The sequence below is a fragment of the Asparagus officinalis genome, chromosome 3 (assembly GCF_001876935.1).
Source record: "Asparagus officinalis chromosome 3, Aspof.V1, whole genome shotgun sequence".
NCBI classification, from domain to species: domain Eukaryota; kingdom Viridiplantae; phylum Streptophyta; class Magnoliopsida; order Asparagales; family Asparagaceae; genus Asparagus; species Asparagus officinalis.
This window is the reverse complement of record NC_033796.1, coordinates 35,407,759-35,431,676: the sequence shown is the minus strand read 5'-3', so window position 1 is coordinate 35,431,676 and position 23,918 is coordinate 35,407,759. Positions and strand designations below refer to the sequence as shown.

Genomic DNA, 23,918 nt, shown 5'->3' with positions numbered 1-23,918 from the left:
AACTTTGATAAATAAGTTGTCAATCAGCTTGCTCAGCCAATCACAGAACATTCAAAGTGAACTAATTGTAGTCTCCTACATATGGATCGACATTATGCAATTAATTTACTCAAACTACAAAACTCAAATGCTTAGGCATAAAAGAAAAAATTAGTCTTTCATTCAAAAAGTTCTGTTACAATATCCTCCATAGTTCTTTCTACAAAAAAAAGAGAGAAAAATGGGAGTAGGATGTCTTTAATGCCTTCGACCAAGTCCAGAAGAAGGGCCTGGTCGCCTCCTGGCCGCCGCCAAAGAAGAGTCGCCAAGGGAGCCTCCAGCCGACCTCAAAGCACCCACTTCTTATTCCAGTCCATGGATAGTCCTGGACTATCTGGAGTTGACGGTCTGATAGCATCACAGCAACCTCTCAGTCTCTGCCAGTTCAACCTCCAAGGCAGCAACCCGTCTCTCTGCCTCTTCCCTGGTTGATCTCTCTATGGCCAGCATGTATTCGAGCCGACGAAATAAAGCCAACTCTAATGAAGCCCCTTGGGCCTGACAGGCTTGAAAAGCTTGATGGATGTCGTTGCTTGACATTTCCTTCAAACTTCTCTCGCCAGCATAACCGCTAGGGCCAGGAGAAGGCTCGTCTACACCATCCACCTTATCGACTAAAGCAAGAGGTTATTTACCAGGTTGACGAGACGGTCCAGGTCTCGAGGAAGATTCCCCAGCAAACCCTGCATCCACAGAATCTGTCAAGTACCTTCCCCTATCCCTCATCCCACCAGGAGAGGGAGCAGCCTCGATCACGAGGGGCCTTTTGTCATAATCCCCCTCCACATCAAGGGTCCCCCTCGATCTCTTCTGAGGCCCCTCGGCAGAGCCTTCCCTCTCGGCCCTGAGCCTCCTGTTACAAACCTCCATTGGCGAAGGAATAGGAGAGCTCACCCTGACCGTGAAGCCAGTGGAAGACAAATCATGGACATATCCTCCACCAAGTCCTCCACGTCCAAAGGTCTGGCATAAAAACGGATCTTCTCCAATGCCTCCTTCTCCAGACCGCTAAGGGCAACTGGCCTTAGAGCCTCAAAATTTGCCTCCGGCCAGGTCGAGCAGGCAAAGATGTCATTAGCTCCATAAGACCACACAAAACTCTCCCTCCAATCCTCCTCCAATTCAGGAAGATCCAGGGAGAGCCTGAAATTATCATCAATATGGTAAAAATAGTGTGGGTCCCCTTTAGTCGATGTCACACTCAATAAATGACCCAGCACTTTCATGTTGGGTCGTACTCCAACTCGGTAACAGACGACCACCAGCCCCTATCGTGTTCGGGTAAAACTACATGGGGGAAACCCCCAGAGCCGCATGTACTCCCCTGACAAAAGGATGAAGGGGCAGTCGTAGACCCTACTCCAGATGTGCTAAATACAATGGCACCCTCCCCTCGCCATGATTGCATACGGACTCCGCCAGCCTGGGCTCCTCGAGTGTTAAGGCTCGAGGGATGTCGAATCTCTCGCATGCATATTTCAATTGATCCCTAAGGATCCTTGAATGCAGACGCCGAAGTGCGGCAAGCTTTCCTTCGCGATGGCTATGAGTGGGAGCTGAAGAAGCCATGAAAAAGTTCCTCCTTTATAAAGTTCACCGATTCTAAAGATGAAAAGTCTGTGAGAAAATCCTTTTAACCCCTAGAGTATTTATAGGCCTCCAAAGAAGCATACAAGAGAACTCAAGAGGCGTAATTTTGAAGCGACCAAAATAAATCCACTTAGAGAATCTAAAACAGATTACTCAAAATACCAACCGCCGCTCCTACACATTCTTTCATGCCAATAAATTGGCAGGAAAGTGCCACTCGTTCTGTCCACACCACTTCGTCTTCCCTAAAAAAGCAGATTATACGATTCAACAGTTACGGTGGTTGGACAGAAATTCCTATACCACGTCTTCAGCCACGATCAACTGGCTAAAAACCCTCAACATCTTGAGCGAATTTATACTGATTAAAAGCTTATAAAAAGACGACTTCGAGTGAAAAGGCCATATGTTATGGTAATTCGCCATCTAAAGATAAAAATATTAAGAAACTGTCTTCATAGGCCCAAAAAGTTATGGCTCAAGCCGGCTTAGCGGTCCAAAGCCCATCTGAGAACAAATCAATCGACCCACCGAGCGACGAATAATCTCTACCGACACGAAGTGTGGGATCAGTCGACCCCTCATAATCAAGACGACTCCTCAAGAGACCGTTCGCCTCATAATCGAGACGACTCCTCATGTATTCAGCTCGACCATCTACTCGGCTATCTCCTCGGCCAGAAGCTCACTCGATTATTGGGTCGGCAAATCATAGGGACGACTCGGAAACCAACCCGTCTCTACTGAGGGGATAAAATCTAACTCAGCTCCCTTCAGATATGCATCAATCGACACTACAATATTGATCGATCCCATCAAGATCTCAACTCTGACAAATCTAAAGTATAAGCAGCTTACTATGCTCACAAGTCACTTCCCAGATATCACTAAGATATCCCCTTCTTTGCTCGAATGACTTCCCTTCAAATCGCCAGCCAACATCTGTAAAGCAAAGAATAACTAAACAGTCAGCCTATCTTCCGCCATGCCTCATCTGTCAAAATCCGGGATATGTTGGAGACATCCTCTCCTGTGCTCGAATAACTTCCCCGCCAATCGCCAGCTAGCATCTGTAAAGTGGAGGATGACTAAGCAGCCTATCTACTCACCCCGCAACCGCCCTCCTGTGCATAGTCAAAGCCCAGTGTTAGAATCTCAGGGGCGAAGGACTATAAAAGGGAGGAAAGAGGGTACGGTAAAGAGAAGCTTCTTCTTCTTCTTTTTTTTAATCTTAACTCGACGAAGAGGCTGGACATTCATTGAATTCGGGGGATCATTTCTTCCCTCTTAACCAACTTTTTTTCTATTAATAACTCACAAAGAGTACCCCCTGACAAGGACTACCAGGACACTCCCTCAAACCCTACTCAAGCTCGCCAGCTGACTTGACCGTTGGAGGTACCACGGGGCAAACTTGCCGCGCACTCTTACGAGTTTGTTCTTCTTCATGCAGGAGAATCAGGAATTCTAGTCTAAGGATCAGGCATAAAGTCGGAGGAGGAGTCGGTCTCATCTCTCATCCTCTCACTCTTCATCATCCACAGACAGCTCACATTGACTGTGTGATATCAGACATCAACAAATGCATTATGGGCGCCATTATTTCTCTGTCTCTAATAGTATTTATAACACGTCGAATCACATCGGCACTGCACACCCCCTGTCACTTCTCATTAAAACACCAAAGTGACCTATTCTCCATTCGTTGGCCGACACTTGGAAAGTCGAAGCTGACTTGGCCGCCAGCCCATGCCCGGCCAAAGTTACCATCCTACCCTCCTTCCACTACTATAAAAAGGAGATACTATTTTTCATTACAAGCTAGGTAAGCTTTTTTTCACCATTCTCTGAACTTAAGAACCACGGCAGTTCCTTATACTTCTCCACACAAGCAGCTCTGTAACTTGATCGTCGGAGGAACAACCGGGGTAATCACACCCTTCACTCTTACAATTTGTTACTTGTGCAGGGAAGTACAGCTTGCCCAAGGACCAAGCATTCTAAGAGCTAAAGGGCATCTGTTGACTTAATCTACTCCTTTTATTTGACTGTGTGATTCCATACATCAACACTTTTCATACACACATACATCATCTTTTCATGTAGTTTTATTAGCATTTTAAGTATAACAGGAAAGTGAGATTTCAATATCCATGAGCGTGTACATTTAATAGGAGAAATTTAGAATTTATGTTTCCATGTGGTTTCACAGTTTTGTGATGAAATTAAAATAGTTTTCTTTGAATTTAATATTTTATATTAAAAAATAGATATGTGGAATGAACTTTCTATATTCATGTACTTTTATAATTATTTTATAAATGTGATAGTTGTAATTATTTCATTTCTTCTTATTATTCCTTAAAATAAGTTTAATAATATGATTTCTAGAGTATTGCCAAGTCTCCAAAAAGATTATGATGTATAGTTTGTTCTTAAAGAAAACCAATCACAATTGTTATATTTGTAAAAAGAGACTTCAAAAAGTTGAAGTGTGCTGAGTGCACATCTTTTTGTAAAACTTCTATTTTAGGTTCTTTTTTTTTTTTACCTACTTATATAAAAGTTAATTATGAGTTGCATTATTTGATGGACACACACAACACACACAAATACCCCCCAAAAAAATCCTGACTCCGCTACTGTTCCTCAGTCGTTCGGCCGTCTCGCCTGTCGCCGCATCCTCACAACAAACACAATCTTAATAGCCGTAGTTAAGGGGACCACACTACTCCCTAGGTGGACCGAGGCGTTAACGAGGCCCTACCGATAACGACTCCCGCGATAGAAACGTTTCTTCATCTATTTTCCGTGGGCCCCACAAGAAATCCGACTTCAGTGACTTGTACCCAATCCCGTCACAGGGAACCAGATCACTTTTTTATCCCACCAATCCGCTCCACTCTCTTCCTCGGGGCAGCCTTCCATCCACGCTCCTACTCACGGCACCGCGCCACGTCTCCCAAAAGCGCAAAATTAGTAGGCCCACTTCCCTCCATAATTGCAACCCCCCAGCGTTACTGTGTCTAAATCATTACAGCGGCAAGCTCACCGACAGAAATCTAAGGCTAAGCCAAGCTCAATACCGTGCGGGCTGCTGAAGACTAATGCAAGTGGAGAAGTCCGCAGCGCGCCAACGCCGTGGGCGGCAAGACCGCGCGCGCGTGCGACAGGTGCGTGCGCAGGCGCACGCGCGTGGTACTGCGCTGGCGGACGACGCTTCCTGTGCCAGGGGTGCGACTCGTGGTGCACGCGGCGAACCCCCTCGCCGTCGGCACGAGCGAGTCCGCCTCAAGACTGCGTCATCGTCCAGTCCCGTCGCCTCCTACGGATCTTAATCTGGCTGTGCCGCCTGGCACACAGCGCAAGCTCGCAGCGCCGAACATGCCAAGGCTTCGGCCGAGGCGGTGTCGCAAGCGGCCGGTGGCTCTTTGGTGCCGGATCTTGAAGCGGAGAATTTTGAGTATGAGGAGGAGGAGGAGGAGGAGCAGTTGATATACCGCGTGCCGATATTTGATCCGGTTCTTGAAGAATTCTGTTCTCCGGCCACTGAAGAGGTGAAGTTGGAGGCGGCGAGTGTTAATCAAATTCCACCCGTATTTAATGAACTCTATCAATCGGAGCTCGAGTTGGCGGAGTTCTCCGCAAACGTTGAGAACTTGCTAGGTCAAGATCTCGACAACGATGCCTTCTGCATCGATGGGCTAGGACTGCTCGAAACTAAGGATGATGACGACGATAAGAACCAAGTGAAGGTGGAGATCACTGACGCCGTTGATTCGTCCTGTGGAAATTTCCTTGTGGATATGGAGATGGAGTTATCGCGAGAATCGCTGGATTTCAACTTCGACTGCGGATCAACGGGAGAAGAAGCAGATGAGCAGAAGGCGGGGGCCGTGGAGGAGCAGGGTGGGCTGATGACGAAGGTGGGCCTGAGGCTGGATTATGATGCAGTTATTGACGCGTGGTCGTGCCGGGGTTGTACCCCGTGGACTGATGGAGAGCGCCCGCAGTTTAATCCCGACGATTGCTGGCCAGATTTCACGGTATATATGTTTTGCTTACCATACTTGGTTGTGTGTAAATATATATAGGATTAAAAACAATCCGGTAGCATGAAGCACGGTATGCTGGTGATCCTAAGAGTCTTAATTTGCATCCCCGACAGTTAACTTGAGATTATTGGCTATAATTGCACAGGCGACCTTGAAGGTTAATTAACCTGCCGTGAGATTCTATATATAGGATGACCTTGTATTTATAATCAGTAATCTCAAGGGTTAACCGTACAGATAGGCGGACTATATTAGGATCACCCATGTGATTATACCAATACTATAAGGTACTGAACTGTAGTTAATTCATAATTAAATCAATACGCCACGGAGAACTGTGTAAGTCTGATCTGACTCCTCATCGCACAGATTCCTAATGTGTACGGAGGAACAGAAGTAGGAGGGCTCTACGGACGAGTCGGAAATAGCGACGGAGGGAGAGAGGCGAGGGTCTCGAGGTACAGAGAGAAGAGGAGGACGAGGCTATTCTCGAAGAAGATCAGGTACGAGGTCAGGAAGCTGAACGCTGAGAAGCGGCCCCGGATGAAGGGGAGGTTCGTTAAACGGGCGTCCTTCAATAATGCTGGTGGCGGCGGTTCTGCCGCGTTTCCTTACGTATGATCGATCGACGAATGCTTTGGTGATGGTCGATGATAATTCGGAAGGAAGTCGTTTTAAGTTGTTGATTGGACTTGTGTTTATAGTTGAAGGAGAAGAATAGCGACCGCTGCTCTTCGATCTTCATGTGTTTGAACATGTGTTTTTCTTAGCTCTGCGGTACTGCAGCGTTCGAACATATGTTTGTTGTACTAATTAGGTAGATAGTTGCCTTAGAGGCCCTGGGCCTTTGTCCAGTTTAATTAGTGTTCTTAATTTGATAATGGAAAGATTAATAAAGTTTAACTTTCTAATTCTGTATACTTTATTTACTGTAAATGTCATGAGATCAAAACTAAACACATCGGTATTGTTTTTCTGAGGAATATATCAGGAGCTTGATGATGAGCATTGAGAAGTTTCAACTTGGGCTTAATTGCACTTAAATGACCTATAGTTTCCCACCTAGCGAGCTTAAATGCTTACAGTTTTCAAACTGACCGCCCCCACCCACCCCCCTTACCCCCCCCACGCCCGCCCCCACGCCCGAGGTAGTTTATGAAGACTGCTATGCTATATGCTATACTCCTATAGCCTCATCATGATATATACATATGAACTAATGAATATGATGTAACGGCTCATTTTGCTAAATAAAATAATCAAAAGATAGCCATGTGGTAAAAGCCTAGTTTGATAGTCACATCAAAATATGTTGGATCTTATTATTTTATGTTTGGTAGGCTCGGTAAAACAAAATGAACAGCCATCTCAATACCTATCATTTCCTTATATATATATATATATAATATATATATATATATATATATATATATATATATATATATATATTATTATATAGAGAGAGAGAGAGAGAGAGAGGGTGGGAGAGAGAGAGACCTACACCCCCCACACCCACACCTCACAACGATGGGTGGTTGTATTTTTGGGAAGCTAACAAGTGGTTAACTCGCCTACATAAGGTTCAAAACAAAAAAGAAAAGAAAAAATATAGAAAAAACTATGTTCTGCTTGGCTACAAACCAAGATTATCTTACAGGCAAATAAAAGCCAGATCCATTTAGTCCACTATTTCTTTCTGCAGTTGCCTACCTTACACTACAAGTTTGATCATTTACTGACAGCAGGTTGTACTCAAAATTTCACATTGGAGAAAACATGATGCAGACAGAAATTTGAACTAAAACACGAGAATATAATTACAGAGAAGAATAGTTCCCAATTCCAACATTTCCATTTCCGTGTCACTTTTTAGAGACAAAAATGAAATCTCTACGAAAATAATGTGGAACGGCTCATGCAGAACTTGAACCAGCATCAGCTGTAGCTCTTTTCTTTGCGAAGTACTCGTCAGCACGAGCAACGTTCTTTGCAACTGAAGGTTTCACCCACTTCTTACGACCAGGCAGTATAGTTAGAGTGCAACCAGCCGCCTCAAGGTTCTCTTTTGCTGCTGATGAAAAGGCTCGTGCCTTCACGTTCAACTTGATGGCCACATCCCCATCGCCCAAAATCTAGACGAAAAGTTGAAGAATGAGGATTTACAATGGTTTTCAAATGAAAGTAGAGGTAAATAAGTGAAGGCAAAGTTAAGCTTTCTTTTTTTGCGACGGATCCTGATCAATGCACTACGTGTTGAACTGACCAGCAGCCATAGTTTGACCCCCCCCCCCCAAAAAAAAAATAATAATAATAAAAATAATAATAATAATAATAATAATAATAATAAACAACCCACCCACACTTCCCTTCAACCATGTGGGGCTTCACCTTAACACCAGGGGCACATCCCTTCAACACGAGGAAGACTGAAGGGGACTCAAACCTAGGAACACACAGCGGCCCGAGTGAACTGACCAAGTTAAACTCTGGTCTGTGCTCCCCACCTTTGTATCCCTGATGCATACAGGTGAATACGGGCAAGGATTCAAACACAGGCCATCAGTGGTCTCACGCCCCAAAGCCAAAGGCACCTGACCACCTGTGTCCACCCTTCGGTGGTGCAAAGTTAATGTTAAAATAGTTAATTAAATGAAATTTGCTTATTGATTATTGTTTTGGAGTTGTAACTTACATCTCTTAGTTTTGTGATTGGTGTTTTTCAACTTCTTCCAGGTTATAAGTTGGCTTGTAGTTGGTAATATTATTGTGTCGAGTGTTAGAACAACGTACTACAGCATTACCACATATCGGTCACCATTTCCTCTGTTGAGAGCTGCGGAAGCCAAACAACCAAATCAACGTGCTACGAGAAATCAAATCAAACGAACGTCGAGAGAAGGCCAAACGAACCAAATCAATACCACAAACATAAACAACCAATTTTAACGTGGTTTGACAAGTTGACTACGTCCACGGGGCAAGAAGGGGATAGGGTTTTTCACTAATAGAGAAGAAGAGTACAAACTGAGATTACAAATCACTCAAACTCACCAATTAATCTCACCAATAAATCTTCAATTCTCTCCAAACAAAACTCTAACCAATAGCTTAGAAAATACATCTTTTCTGTGCTGCAAATATCCTCAATTTTTTTCTTAATTCTCTCTTCCAATTGTTCCATATATATAGAAATCATAAAATCATAAACATACTAGGAATTCTAAAACAAAAAACAAAACAGATTTGGAATCCTAATAATCTGTTACCAAAACAGATTAGGAATTTCAATAACCTGTTAACAAAACAAATTAGGAAACATATTAGGAACCTGCTATCCAACACTTTAATGGGAAACAACACGCTAATTATAATCATTCCAACAGAGCAAATGGATCCCAAGTGAAGCTGTTGATATCACAAGCGCCACCAGAGATGCGAACACCATCGTTGTCACAATCTTCAGACCACTGAAAGCAGAATCACATAACTAGTGTTAGTATATATCCAGAACTGAACACGTATATATATATCACTTTCTCTAGCAAAGTAACAGTTTTACCAAATCTTAAATCGGTTCTCTGGAGCACCAGTAGAGTAGCCTTTGAAGTAGAAGAAGCGCCCCATGATGTAATCTAGGCCAAATCCAGCACACATCGTAGGATACTGAAGCCCACCTACGAGCAGAAGTGCGAAGAAAATTGGCATCATCTCCTGAGAATTCTGGTGCCCTCGCTGCCTCAAAGTAGTACAGATGAGCAATTTGAAAGCATGTGGAAGATTAAACAGAACGAGTTAGCAAACCTGGACACAGTTAAAGAGCTTGGCATCCTTGTTCTCAGACTCTATAGCGTGTACAGTCGGATGAAACACCTTATACCTGAGATTAGTTCACATAAAGTTTAGATTTCTAGCGTAAATAAAGATGAAAAAGATTATGAAATATGATTAAGGGAGTACTTCCTCCTTGCTTTGAGAACTTGAGAGCCCATCCAGAAGTCGAAGAAAGCGTAGAATATGAGCACAAATATGACGTAGCCATACTCTTTTGGGACTTCAATCGCTACCATCTTCTCTCTTTTGTATGACAATTCTAGTGTTTACGATGCTGTTTAGATTTGTTCAGCGAGGTTTCCTGGGATTTCTGTATGGGCTTATATAATTACAGAAGACTGATCTTGATGCAGAGTTAGCGTTAAGATAATGAAGTCAACTGTTGAATGATGTATGAATGTTAGAGAGAATTGCCATTTCAACTGAGTTCCTTCCAGCCCAAGGAAATATGACCACTGACTGAGTTCATGAAAAGTACTAATCCTAAAAAAATGGGAGCAGGTAAAGTTCAAACCTCATATTTTAAAGCTATAATATAAAGCTGCACAACTAAGTTGGTCAAATACAGTTTCTAACACAGTAAATAGTTCATTAATCAATTAGGAATTAATCCTCTTATTTCTAAGTCATCACTGTGACTTGTATAAGCGGTTAGGGACTAAGATATTTCTTAAACATAGCTTGATAGTCAAATTAATTCAAAAACTTTACCTATTAGAAATCACACCCAATTTTACTTTTCTATCATTCTTTCAGTTGTGGACTATACTTATACGTGAATTTCTAACATCGCGACTGTAACTTTGAGGAATTTGTGCTGCATGTCTTCTCTAATTTTCCGGCCCTCCTGCACATCTCCATACATATTTTCGTCATTCACACAAAACTATAAATAAATTTATGCCCATTTTCTTAAAATGTGTTTGATTGTTTAAAGCTTTAGAATTAGCTGTATGAAAAAGTATTATTCTGATGAAAGGTCTAAAATTATTTAATTAGCTTTCTCTATCAGCATCATATATATAGTAACGATATATTTAATTTCAAGCTTCCTCTATACTATATATTATCGACTTATTATCGGCTGTTAAGATTTAGGCACGAAACGATGTCAATAAATGTATAGTGGCAGTTATGATAAATGTATAGTGGCATTTTGTCTAAGTTCACCAGATAGAAAGAAGGCAATAATCGGCAACTATGTCTAATCTATGTCCTAAGCATGCATAAAGGAGGACTTGATATTATCAACGACCAAGATAATGAAGCAATTCCTTTCGTGGTACCTAGAAAATTTGTTGTGGATTTCCAACATGCCCCCCATAAACATAAAGGTGCTTAATTGTTGGTTTTTGATGGATAAGTCCTGTCTCTAGATCAACAACAAGATGACAGTCACGCGCTTCGGAATTTTGATGGTCATGTACGATTAATGTTGCATTATGGAAGAGATGGGGGGAGAAAAGAATTAAAGCATCTTACAGGACTCTCAGAACTATGACAACAAATTTGCAGTTTTCTACACTTTCAACATTGTTTTCTTACAAAAATATTTATAATTTCAACAACCATCTGAGCATAATTGAGGAGAACCTGGTCAATCTCTTGAGAAGATCCAACGAAAGATCTTCGGGCACCATCTGTGTTGCATGATTTTCCCCCCTCCGTTGCTAAAATATTCTATTATCTTGTTACTTGCATGTTTCAGTTGTATTTCTTACTCACTTCCATCATTTGCATTATCATCGACAACCATACATAAACAATAAACAAACTTGACGTGTTCATAAAGGATAAACCCCAAATTGACTAGAAAAAACTTTTACTAACCTCAATTGTAGATGGTATGCTAGTTTGAAAGTTTGCGGTACTTTCCACTAATGAAACTAGTGCACGGTATTTTTGTGCCGAACATGTTTATGAAGTTTACCCGTTTCCTTATTTTCATCGCTGAAACTGTATATGATCCTTCTTTGGTGGACATCCCTTGTTTCTTCTCTGTTCTCACGCTTCATTAATACCATCCATGTTTCTGTCGTATTTCTTTCTTGTTCTCCATTATTCTGGCTGATCTCCGCCTGAATTGATGAGCAAAGTGGAACAGCCCTGTCAGGCGCCTAACCTTTTTGACCCAGCGAACATGAAAACAAAAGTGGGGCCCACAAAGGCGGGCCCCACAAGAAGAAAAATCAAATTCGGTGGCAGACATTGTTGAGAATTTATAAAGGATGTGGGTCCCACAAATATTTTATTATTAGTGGCGGGTCCCACATATAATATTATATTTGTGCATAGTGTTTTCTCAAACACTATAAATAGGGCCCTAAACTCTTAAGGAAATCTCATCCCAGAAACAACTCCTCTTATAGAAGAGTAAGAGAAAACAAAGAGAGAGTTTGTGAGAATTCTTGGAGTGTATCTGATCAAGAGAGGGTGTTCTCTTGGATCAATTCTTTTGGGATATAAAAGAATTTGGCGTCGTCGTTGCACCGTGGAGTAGCTCCGAAGGAGTGAACCACGTATATCTGTGAGTACTCTGTGTTGAATTTTGTGCCTTTATTTTGTGATTAAGTCTCCGTTCGAGGCGTTATTATTGGGGTGAATCCTAACAACTGGTATCAGAGCCTGACTTAGAGTATATATATCTGCTTATCGTATGCTCTGTGGCTGCCGAAGGAGTGAACCACGTATATCTGTGAGTACTCTGTGTTGAATTTTGTGCCTTTATTTTGTGATTAAGTCTCCGTTCGAGGCGTTATTATTGGGGTGAATCCTAACAACTGGTATCAGAGCCTGACTTAGAGTATATATATCTGCTTATCGTATGCTCTGTGGCTGTCACTAAAAGTGGATCAAAGACAGATTTCCTATCTTTTCTTTCACCTCGGGAGAAATACGATCGGGGGGGGCTAATTCGAACCCCTCGGGTAAAATAAGAACAGCCCCCACATTCAAAGACCCTTTTTTACCATTAGCAAGAACTTGTTTCAGTTGCTTATCATAAGGAATTCGAACAACTGCTTCAAATACAGTATCAGGAAGTACAGCTTGCGGAACTTCAATATCCACAGGCTTATTAGCTAAATGGCAATTGGCACATACAATTCGCCCAGTTGCTTCTCGTGGATTTTCATAACCTTGCTGCGCAAAAATGGGATACGCATTTGAAATAGATGTTCGAGTTATTACATATATCATGATCGATACAGAAATAGATCGAGTGATCCGTTCCTTTACCCAGGAAAAAGTATTTCTATTTTGCATGATCCAATCGTTGATCCAGGAATTTCTACAATAAATTAGATAGGTAGCTAGTATAGTTCCCTATCCACAAGTCTGCCATTGTACTGAAATAATTCTACTGAAATAGTACGAATACCTTGAAGAGGTAGAAGTATAAAGAAAAAGTCAAATGGAAAATGCTTTCTTTATACGCGAATCAAAATTTTGATTGATATCAGGAGATCAAATAAGTTCTTCATTCATTCATTGAATGATAAATGACTACAAGCGAAGGAGATATGCGATTTAAAAAGCGGAAGATACAATATTTCACAATTGTATCTAGAATAACTGGAAAAGTAGAAACAAGACCAGATATAATTTGGTCGTTATGAGCCAATCCAAAATCATTGTAGATTGAACCAATCATTAGTTCCCAACCATGTGTCGAGTGAAATCCGATCCATAAATCAGTAACTAAAAGAATCGAAAAAGCTTTTATTGTGTCACTTAAGTTATAGAAGAATTCCTGAACCCAAGAGTTAAAAATGACAAGTTCTTCATTACCCAAAATAAAATAACCACTTAGAATAGCGAAACAGATTATATTTGTCGAAAAATGCAAAATGATATGGAGATGATACTCATTGTGTGTTTTGACCAATTGTATCGTTTCCTTGTGTATTCCTATACGAAGCTTTTGTATATGTGTCTCTGGGTATTCTTTTATCATTTCGTCCAACAAGAAAAGTTCTTCTAATTCTAGGAATTTTTCTAGAACATTTTTCTCTTGAATATCATTCAAAAAAGTTTCGGATTGTCTAGTATTCCACCAATTAATAACCCAAGGTTCCAGACTTTTTTGAAAGGAGAGAGAGACCGACCAGGGCAAAAATACTATAGATGCAAGATATGGGAGGGAAGTCAATGCTTTCTTTTTTTTCATTTTTTATTTGTGCATTGTTAATGAACTGCTTCATTTATCAACTCTATTTGATCTGATGTTTCTCTAAAGCACAAGTTCTATAACAAGGTATCGAACCTATGGATCTATTCCCATTTTTGTATATTTGTTAAAATAATTTAGTCCTTAGATCTAGAAGGAATATAGAAATAGAATAAGCGCCCCTTTTCGGATGAAAAAAAAACTAGAAATATATATCAAAAATATATATATGAAAGTAAATAGATAAAGGAAATAAGATTTCCGGATATCTCAATCGGACAAATTCGAAAGAATTTCATCTGCATTTGTTCCTTTCGATAAATACTCCAAAAATCTACTTGAAGTAACGAATTGGATTTCAAGACAAAAAACCCTCCCGGATTAATTCCATTAATTATTTCGAAATGTTGCACCGTCTAAGCACAGTACAGGAATACGATAACGATATCAGTTCAAAATCTGAGGCCTAACCTAAAAGAATGAATTCTGTATTACGAAAAAAATATTCGGATATTTGATGAATTCATACTTAGTTCGGTTCATTTCAAAATACTTCAATTGGTACGCGCAAGAAATAGGCCAATTCGGCAGCTTTTTTCTCAATTTCTCGCGGAGTCAAATTCTCATCAGTACGCGTCAAGGGAATGGTTCCTTGGCCTCTGATTTCCATATAAAGAATACGACGAGGAAAAAGACCCTCTTTAACCTCCATTCTGATTGATTGTATATCTTTCATAAAGAAGCGAAGGAAGATGCGACGATTTATTCCAGGGAATCCCCAACGAAAAATACACATTATTCCTTCTTTTCTATCGAATCGGTCATAACCACTACCTACATTCCATGAAATTGTGCACCACAAATAGGAACTAATGAATAGACCCGCGATCCCATAGAAAGACATCACGATCCCTTGTGGAAAAAAAATGATTTGCTGAGATGGAAATCCGGGTATCAGATTCCTACTAAGATAACTGGAAGTTCCAACCAATAAGAATCCTAGTGAACCTAAAAAAAGGATACAGGCCCAGAAAAAATTACTTGCTTTTCGAGACCCTCGTATAAGCTCTATCCATATATGTTCTGATCGCCAGTTCATACTATACTAGATCCAGTTGCATTCGATTGGAATTGAGAAAAAAAAATTGACTTTTCTTGATGCCGAAGTAACTTTCATCAACTAGCACTAGTCTGATATGAACCATTAGGAGTAATTGGTTAGATACATTGACTTTCTATTATAAAAATATTCGCCGATCATTTTTAACCAGATATACCCGTATATCCATGCATTTATGCAGATATCATGTATCCGCATGCCTTTCATTTGTATTCGTAAAAAGCCACATATTGTACCATATTACACTCAAAAAATATCTGTATTATGATTCAGTGTTGAAATAAATTAATGAAATTTGGTCCCATCCGATATGATATCGTATCTAGACAATCTTATTTTTTTGGACATGAAGAAATAAAGAAGCCATTGCAATCGCCGGAAATACTAGGCCCACTAAAGGGACAAAAATAGAGGGTAAGTTAAGATCTGTCATAGAATGGGTACCTCGATTTAATATTTGTACCTATTATAAAGATATCTTATGATAAGTATAAACTATTATAAATAATATTTAAGTAATTAATAAGTGCAAGGAATGAGAACTAAATGAAGTGTACCTATTCATCTTTCTACACGAATATGTATGATAATGCGATTTAAGTTTAAGAAATTTTATATTATCCCATCCTTTTTTTTCTTTTATTCTTTCTATCTTTCGAAAAAAAAAAAAGTTTTTTATTAATTTATTATTTATTAAAATTAAAGAGTTTATTATAAGTTCGCGACTATAACTAAACTAATTCAATCCAACAAACAGGGATTTCTAGTAAAAAATGGGAGTTCTTGTTAAACATAGAAATCGCTTCTATTCTACTTCTATTCTATATATTATATTCTATATTTTCATTTTATTTCGATATTTTTTTTTTGCATTTTTTTTTTTCAAAGGAAAGAAACCGTGGAGCTGAAATAACTCACTCAGAACACCTTTTAAAAGATTACGTGGTACGATTGGATCGAATAAGCCCTTATGGAATGAATACTCAGCCGCTTGTGAACCGTCGGGTACTGTTTTATTTAATGTTTGTTCAATTACTCTTTTACCCGCAAAAGCAATGTAGGCATTGGGTTCAGCAATAATAACATCTCCCAACATACCAAAACTGGCAGTTACTCCACCAGTTGTAGGAGATGTAAGGATTGATACATAGAATAACTTTTTAGTTGATTGATAATTATATGAAGCAGAAGATATTTTAGCCATTTGCATCAAGCTCAAACTTCCTTCTTGCATGCGTGCTCCTCCAGAAGCACACACAATAATGACAGGTAGAGATCGATTAGTAGCATACTCGACCAAACGGGTGATTTTTTCGCCTACTACGGATCCCATACTACCTCCCATGAACCGAAAATCCATAACCCCAACTGCTATGGGAATACCATTTAGTTGACCTATACCTGTTTGAACAGCTTCAGTTAAACCCGTCCTTCTTTGATAAAAATCGATACGATCTTTATAAGGTTCCTCCTCTGAATGAAATTCAATGGGGTCCCTGGAGACCATATCTTCAGCCATAGGATCCCAAGTGCCAGGATCAATCAAAAGTTCGATTCTATCTGAACTACTCATTTTCAAATGATATCCACACTGTTCACAAATATGCAGTTTTGACCTAAAAAATTTTTTATAATTTAATCCATAACAATTTTCGCATTGAACCCATAAATTTCGGTATTTTTTATTTATATCAAAATCACTAGATCTTCCTCTTATATTAAAATCGCGGCTGTTAACACCAGTTCGGATACTAGAATTCCTATTTTCACTACCGCTTACGCCTTCAGTAGAAATGAAACTAGAAATGTAACTGTCACTGTAATTGTCGGTACCACCGAAAATGTAACTATGAATACTGACTTCAAAACGCAGATAACTAGCAATGCAACTATTAATGTTATTATTCCAACTAGATTGAGTATCATACATGTAATGATAATAGTAGTGATTGTTACTCTTAGACCTACTATTCAAATAATTGGGAAAAAAACTTTCTAGTTCACTCAGAAAAAAACTATTATTTTCAATATCAAAACTATTATTTTCAATATCAAAATATACAGAATAACTGTCATCATTACCGTCCCTAACTAAAAAAGTGTTATCAGAGATAAAACTCCAACTATCCCTGATATCAAATAAATAATCAATATTACTGAAACTATAACTACCGCTATCACTCCAACTAGGAATGTTATTCGCCGTATCATTTAGAATAGGCTCTTCGCTTCCACTGGTATGTCCAACAGCATTAAGACTATCCATTGATTTACTTAGCCCACACTTATGTTCTAACTTCTCCTTAGACAACATCGAATTGAACCACCATTTTTTCATAGAGTCCTCATGCTCACTATTTGATGAAAATATAATAGATGAATAGTCATTCGATGAATAATCATTTTACTATTTTATTTCCTATCAGAATTAAGCATACGATCCAACCATTGGAATTGTTAACTAACAATGAGTGAGTATTGAAAGAAATGATTTTCTTTTTGGGGAATCCGGGTATCACTTCAATATATATATTATGATATATTATGATAGAATCTTTTCCTCAATTAGAAATAGAAAGACAGATTTCTCTCATGTCATGTACAAAAGAATTCTTATCGAAAAGATAAATAGTTATTTCTTCCTATACTATAAATGAAGAATTCATTCTCGTATAATCTCGTATCATATAATCAAATAAAATAATAAGTTTCTATTGTAACATGAAATGAAAAAGACAATATACAGGGTGGGTAGAAGTAGCCCCCCCTTGGCTTTATCTATGGCCTGAAACTGCAGGATAGAAAATGATCCACCAATCCCAAGGATCCATAATTAATCCTATGAATCCAACAATAAACAACATAAGTATTGACTTCTTTAGTCTTCGATTTGATGTTGTATTTAATTTAGATCTTGTATATATAAGATCTGCACATATGAAAGATCTATGCAAACACATAGTATAGGACGGTCATTCTTTATTCGGCTCAATCCTTTTTTTTAGGAAAAGGATTGGGCCGAGTTTAATTGCAATCAATTAGGAGAACAAACAGAAATTACTGAATTATGCGCGCTTAGTTCTTATACTTTCTGTTTATCTATCTTATCTACTGGTTCGAACTCGAATTTGATCTCTTTCCATACTTCACAAGCAGCGGCTAGTTCCGGGCTCCATTTGGCAGCTTCACGGATAATCTCATTACCCTCACGAGCAAGATCACGTCCCTCATTACGAGCTTGTACGCATGCTTCTAAAGCTACCCGATTAGCTACCGCACCAGGTGCATTTCCCCAAGGGTGTCCTAAAGTTCCTCCACCGAACTGTAGTACGGAATCATCTCCAAAGATTTCGGTTAGGGCAGGCATATGCCAAACATGAATACCCCCTGAAGCCACGGGAATAACACCTGGCATAGAAACCCAATCTTGAGTTAAAAAACTACTCTGACTTCGGTTGTTTTCAATATAATCATCACGTAATAAATCAACAAAACCTAAAGTCATCTCACGTTTCCCTTCCAGTTTACCTACTACTGTACCAGCATGAATATGATCTCCACCAGACATACATAATGCTTTAGCTAGTACACGAAAACGCATATCATGATTTTTCTGTCTATCAATAACTGCATGTATTGTGCTGTGGATGTGAAGAAGTAGACCATTGTCGTGGCAATAATGAGCCAAACTGGTATTTGCAGTAAATCCTCGAGTTAAGTATGTTAGCCTAACAAAACAAACCGTGGGGCCCACAAAGGTGGGCCCCACAAAGACAAATGAGATTTCGGTGTCGTTTTCTTTGAAAAATAAAAAAGGTGGCGGGTCCCACAAATATTTTATTATTAGTGGCGGGTCCCACATATAATATTATATTTGTGCATAGTGTTTTCTCAAACACTATAAATAGGGCCCTAAACTCTTAAGGAAATCTCATCCCAGAAACAACTCCTCTTATAGAAGAGTAAGAGAAAACAAAGAGAGAGTTTGTGAGAATTCTTGGAGTGTATCTGATCAAGAGAGGGTGTTCTCTTGGATCAATTCTTTTGGGATATAAAAGAATTTGGCGTCGTCGTTGCACCGTGGAGTAGCTCCGAAGGAGTGAACCACGTATATCTGTGAGTACTCTGTGTTGAATTTTGTGCCTTTATTTTGTGATTAAGTCTCCGTTCGAGGCGTTATTATTGGGGTGAATCCTAACAAGCCCACCAGGCACCGTCTCATTTGCAGTAGTGCATCCTAAGCTGGCGACTACCCTTACCGCAGTGGGAACTATAAGCTTTTTTCACTTGAGGTGAACCATGGACATATATAATATATTGTGATGCCCCCACACTTTTAGTCAAGACATTCGGAAAATGGATAGGGTTTGAGAGGATTTAAATGATGAGTCCTGGGAATCAAGTGCAGTAATGATTAACCATTTTTTATGGTAGATCAAACTAACGTGTGGCACTCAATAAGTCCAAAGGCTTACATTGCACCAATAGGTTCGCAGGCCGGAGGTGTGAAAAATACAATGTTCTCCTATCACCATTTGTGCAAATAACGTTGACATCCCTTTACAACAAAATAGAGTCCAACTAGTGCATATTTAGGGCCAGTTTGATATTGCTGAAGGTTATAATAAGTTGCTTATATAACCAGCTTATAGAAGTAATATATATAAGTTGCAAAAAAATAGCCATTAAATAGTCGTTTGGTAATCATATATCGAAACTTTCTTTCAAAAGCAAGTAAAGTGTTTGGTAAAACTATGCTTAAACATCATTATAAGTGCAAAATTACCAAAAATACACATAATTTTAGCTTCATGTATATTTGGAGCAAATATTATTGGCAAAGTCTAAAGGGTATATATTGTATATAAACTACAAAAAGCAAAAGGTGTTTTTAAAAGCATCCTCAGTTTGCTTCTAAAATCACCCCCCTTAAAAAGCAGAAATAGTTTCAATAAGCAATGCAAAATTCATTTTACCAAACGCCAATGTTGACCGCTTCTTTTTTTAAAAAAAAAAGAAAAAAGAAAAAACACCCTAGAAAAGGCCACAATACCAAACTGGCCCTTTAATCTCTGTCACTTTTCAGATGAAAATATCGTCCAAATCACCTGGGAGATACGGAAAGGATTTAGATACTTTAACAATGTGGGTTGGCTGAAGATTGTGTCCTTTTCCGTATACCAAATGAATCATATCTTTAGGTAACTCACGTTTTCACTCATCAATCCTTCTGACCATTTTCCAATTAGTTAAATGTTCTATGAAATTTTCCTGTATGCTACCATATTCTGAAATCTCATAATGGAAAGCTCCATTGTACTAAAAATGGATCCCACATCAGATGCACTTATAGATATCATAATTTTCGATCATGTCATCATTTCGCACCTTCAGGTGGGAACAATAAGCGCCATCAGACTAACTCGATTTTCTCTCTCTATATATAGACCCCTCGACTAGTTAGCAATAAAAAATCCCAAAGCAACAATCAGTTAATATGGAAACCAAGAACCCTGGAGACTTTGTGGCGATAAGCGTTTCAGAAACAGAGGAGAAATCCCCCGCAAGGTGTTGCGCAGTGTTGGCTTCTGTAATTAGGCGAACTATCGCAGGAGAGATTTGTGCTGATGATAGTAGAAAGCTCTTCCATGCTGCCAAGGTTGGATTGGCATTAGTTCTTGTATCCCTCCTCTACATGCTTGAAGTAGTTCATGATCGGTTAGGTGACAATGCTATGTGGGCAGTCATGACGGTGGTTGTTATCTTTGAGTCGACCGCAGGTAAATTTTAGTCTTGATCGAAGTACGTAGACCCCCCGGTAGCTGTTTTGAACTTACTGCCTGTAGTTCCATAGTCGCAAATAGAGCGCCTGGGTTGAATTATTCCGACTCTTTTGCCCTCAGATAAACTCATTAATTTCATCCAGGGACAACATATGCCAAAACTAACCCAAGGTGTCCATCTGCATGAAACTACAAGGGTAGTAAGTGCAAAACATCGCTACTGCAGGGGGTCTATGTGCAACAGTGCAACTAACAATCATGTAAGCACCCATTCGATACGGTTACACAATTTTCATCCACGTAACAAGAATCAGCCATAAAAGAAATTTTCAAATTGTTTGATTTCACAGTTTGATGCATGGCCAATAAAACTTTTGCCCAAACGCATGCTTGCATCAGTCATTCAAATTTCCAGTTCAATGCCTATCTATCACTTTATAATGAAAAAAAGATCAAACTTTATAGCTGATGCCATTTTTACCGGAGGAAAGAACAAGATGGTGATGACCTTCAGTTGCCCATAAACTTTCCAGACCGAGACCATCATGAGTAGCTTCTCTGGGTGACGATCTTTGATCAACTTACCAATGGCCATCAAGATGGTGAGAATACTATGCTAATAAGCCCTAATTATAACCGTTACAACCGTTATCAACTCTACTAAACAAAGATATGAAGGAGGACCATGACGAGATGTTTTCTGTCCATTCATATGAAACAAACACATGAACTTAGCTTCATCAACGCACAAGGAAAAGAGCAGCATAACGGGGCTTTCCCCGGCTACTCTTTCCATATATGTTTTAAAGGGACAAGGAACAACCTTTAAGAATGGTGCTTTGGAGCATATCTAAAAATTTTTCCAAAGAAACTACATCCTCCTCAACAAATGCAAGGACCACAGATACTAATGTTATAGTTAAGTGATGTGTGTATTATTCAGTGTAAAATGTCAGCGCCTAATGAGCGATCCCTTACTAGGAACTACAACCGTATTATTTACTGATCAATATATAGTTATACTGATCGATGGATTTTCTAATAAAAAGAAATAAACATAACGGTTAATTTTTTCCGGTGCAGGTGCAACAATAAGCAAGGGTATAAATCGAGTACTGGGAACTATGCTTGGTGGTGGGTTAGGATTTTCGGTGGCCTTCTTAGCACAAGGGATTAGTGGGGCAGGCAAAGCTGTAGTGATTGGCATCTCTGTCTTTGTCTTCTGTGAGTATACCTCCCGACTTCCAGGGAATCAAAAGCTCAATATATGCTTCATCCACTTACTACAACATAATAAAACCCAAAAAAGTTCAAAAGATTTCGTGAGTAGAAATTGATACATACAATGTTATGTTCCGTAAGAGCTGAAGAACGACTAGCTAGGGAAGTGGGTAGCTTAATCATTTCAGTAGGGAGACTCCTCCTGATCTCAGAATCATGAGAAGACGAAAATAATCTTTCGAGGAAATTGGTAACATTCTCTTGAAAAGGAGGGGGGAAAATCAAATCAAATCAAATCAAATCCTGTCTTGTTTTGCTAAGTACTGCTTCCTTCTTTGAAAAGGAAAAAAGCCTCGTAAATGACCTTATTATCTCATTTCCCTTGTCTTCTTTGTCTAGAAAAAGAAGTAAATCTGGAAATCATTCCACTCTTTGCTCAGTATACTGCTAATACAAATCGAGGATATAATGTTCTTGCATTAAAAAAAATTTTGGTTGTGCTGAACTGCAAGCTACAAGTTTTACCAGTTTTAAAGAACAAATTTGAAGGTCGATGAAATATGAGTATAATGCCGTAACATCTAGTGTTAAAGCACATCAATTGTCTTTCTAGCACTTGAAAAATTCTAAACAATGGGTAACAAATCCCTGAGAAAAATAGTACAAATTAATTAGCAAGAATTTTTATAAAATCAAATTCGTCTTGCTGAATTAATCTAAAAAGGTCCAAAAAGTACCAAGTGCGCGAAGGACATGGAAACCTCAATTTAGCAAGTTAAAGCAGTATCATAGTAGACTCAACATTAATAAACTTCCGAGAAGAGATATTATTACTGTGAAATATGTAAACTGATCCATATGTTATGATGTTCTCAGGTTCAACAGCAACATATATTAGAATGATCCCAAGTATCAAAAAGAAGCATGACTATGGAGCAATGATTTTCATCCTCACATATAGTTTGGTTGCTGTTTCTGGGGTTCGCAGCAACCAAATCATAAAGATAGCAAGTGATCGCCTCTCGTCCATCTTCATAGGTTTTGCTGTTTGCATCTTCATAAGTCTATTCATATTTCCCATTTGGTGTGGCGACGAGCTTCATAACTCCTTAGCCTCTAAGTTTGATAATCTAGCTTGTTCTATTGAAGGTTTGTCCCAAAAATACTCCCACTTTTGACATATTTCTATTTTTTTCCCTCGTCGTTCAACTCTATTTTCTAATTGTGTATTCTTTATAAGCATATAGAGATTTCAGAGGATTACATCAACAAGCCCTTGGACAAGAGATTAGAAGCTCAAAAAAGGGGTAGAGGTGTAAAATGCATATCAGTTCTATCCTCTAAAACAACTGAGGAGAATATGGTATGGAATTATATATCCATTCCATATTGAATTCAGCATATTTTGTGCTGTAGCAGTGACTGATATAAGAGTATTGCTGAACTTTCAAACTTAGGCTAATTTTGCAAAATGGGAGCCAATGCATGGGAGATTTCAATTTGACCATCCTTGGATCAGATACTTAAGGATTGGAGAGCTGCTAAGGGAGTTGGCAGTTTCTATCCTTGCGATAAGAGCGTGCCTACATTCAGAAACAAGAGTATGAAAACTTAGCTGCATCTTTTAAGTCCATTGCAGTTATATTAGTTCTCCTGAAGTCCGTTAACACTTCACTCTTATGTTTGTCATTAGATTTCTTCGCAATGCATAGATATGGGCACTAGAGAACGATATGAGACTGTGTTTTCATTGCTAGTATATACAATGAGAGAACTTGGGGATGGTATCTACAACATGAGAAGGTATCAGAATGAGGAGTCCATGATCTCAAGGCTTGGAACAATGACATTTTCTACATTGGAGACGATGGATGGCAGTTTGTTTCTCTTACAGGAGATTGTTGAGAAGGTAGAAGAGCTAATTAAAGAGGTTGATGGGTTAGGGAAAATTGCTGGGTTTACTGACCTGTAACTCATAAACGGGAGCTACAATACTACCCTTAATTTGGCCTTCAGACAGAAATCCTGTTTATATCTGTACATGATGTAGAGCAATTCAAGTTTGACATTAGCAATGTCAAAACTGTACTAGTATTACGTCTATAAAGCGA

At 39.1% G+C, this 23,918-nt stretch overlaps 3 protein-coding genes and 1 pseudogene across 3 annotated transcripts; 3 read left to right on the top strand and 1 right to left on the bottom strand.

The window, feature by feature from the left end:
* On the top strand, nt 2,714-6,602 carry LOC109834952 (annotated as a pseudogene).
* LOC109832214 (microsomal glutathione S-transferase 3-like) lies at nt 8,984-9,987 on the bottom strand. Its single transcript, XM_020399646.1, has 4 exons — nt 9,642-9,987; nt 9,486-9,561; nt 9,244-9,416; nt 8,984-9,151 (listed from the first exon to the last, which is right to left on the bottom strand). The coding sequence occupies exons 1-4, from the start codon at nt 9,749-9,751 to the stop codon at nt 9,046-9,048; spliced, it is 465 nt and encodes a 154-aa protein (XP_020255235.1). The 5' UTR covers nt 9,752-9,987; the 3' UTR covers nt 8,984-9,045.
* LOC109832212 (aluminum-activated malate transporter 12-like) lies at nt 20,207-23,239 on the top strand. The gene is made up of 3 exons (XM_020399644.1): nt 20,207-20,583; nt 21,670-21,810; nt 22,684-23,239. The coding sequence occupies exons 1-3, from the start codon at nt 20,301-20,303 to the stop codon at nt 22,983-22,985; spliced, it is 726 nt and encodes a 241-aa protein (XP_020255233.1). The 5' UTR covers nt 20,207-20,300; the 3' UTR covers nt 22,986-23,239.
* LOC109832213 (aluminum-activated malate transporter 2-like) lies at nt 23,236-23,862 on the top strand. The gene is made up of 2 exons (XM_020399645.1): nt 23,236-23,408; nt 23,501-23,862. The coding sequence occupies exons 1-2, from the start codon at nt 23,289-23,291 to the stop codon at nt 23,777-23,779; spliced, it is 399 nt and encodes a 132-aa protein (XP_020255234.1). The 5' UTR covers nt 23,236-23,288; the 3' UTR covers nt 23,780-23,862.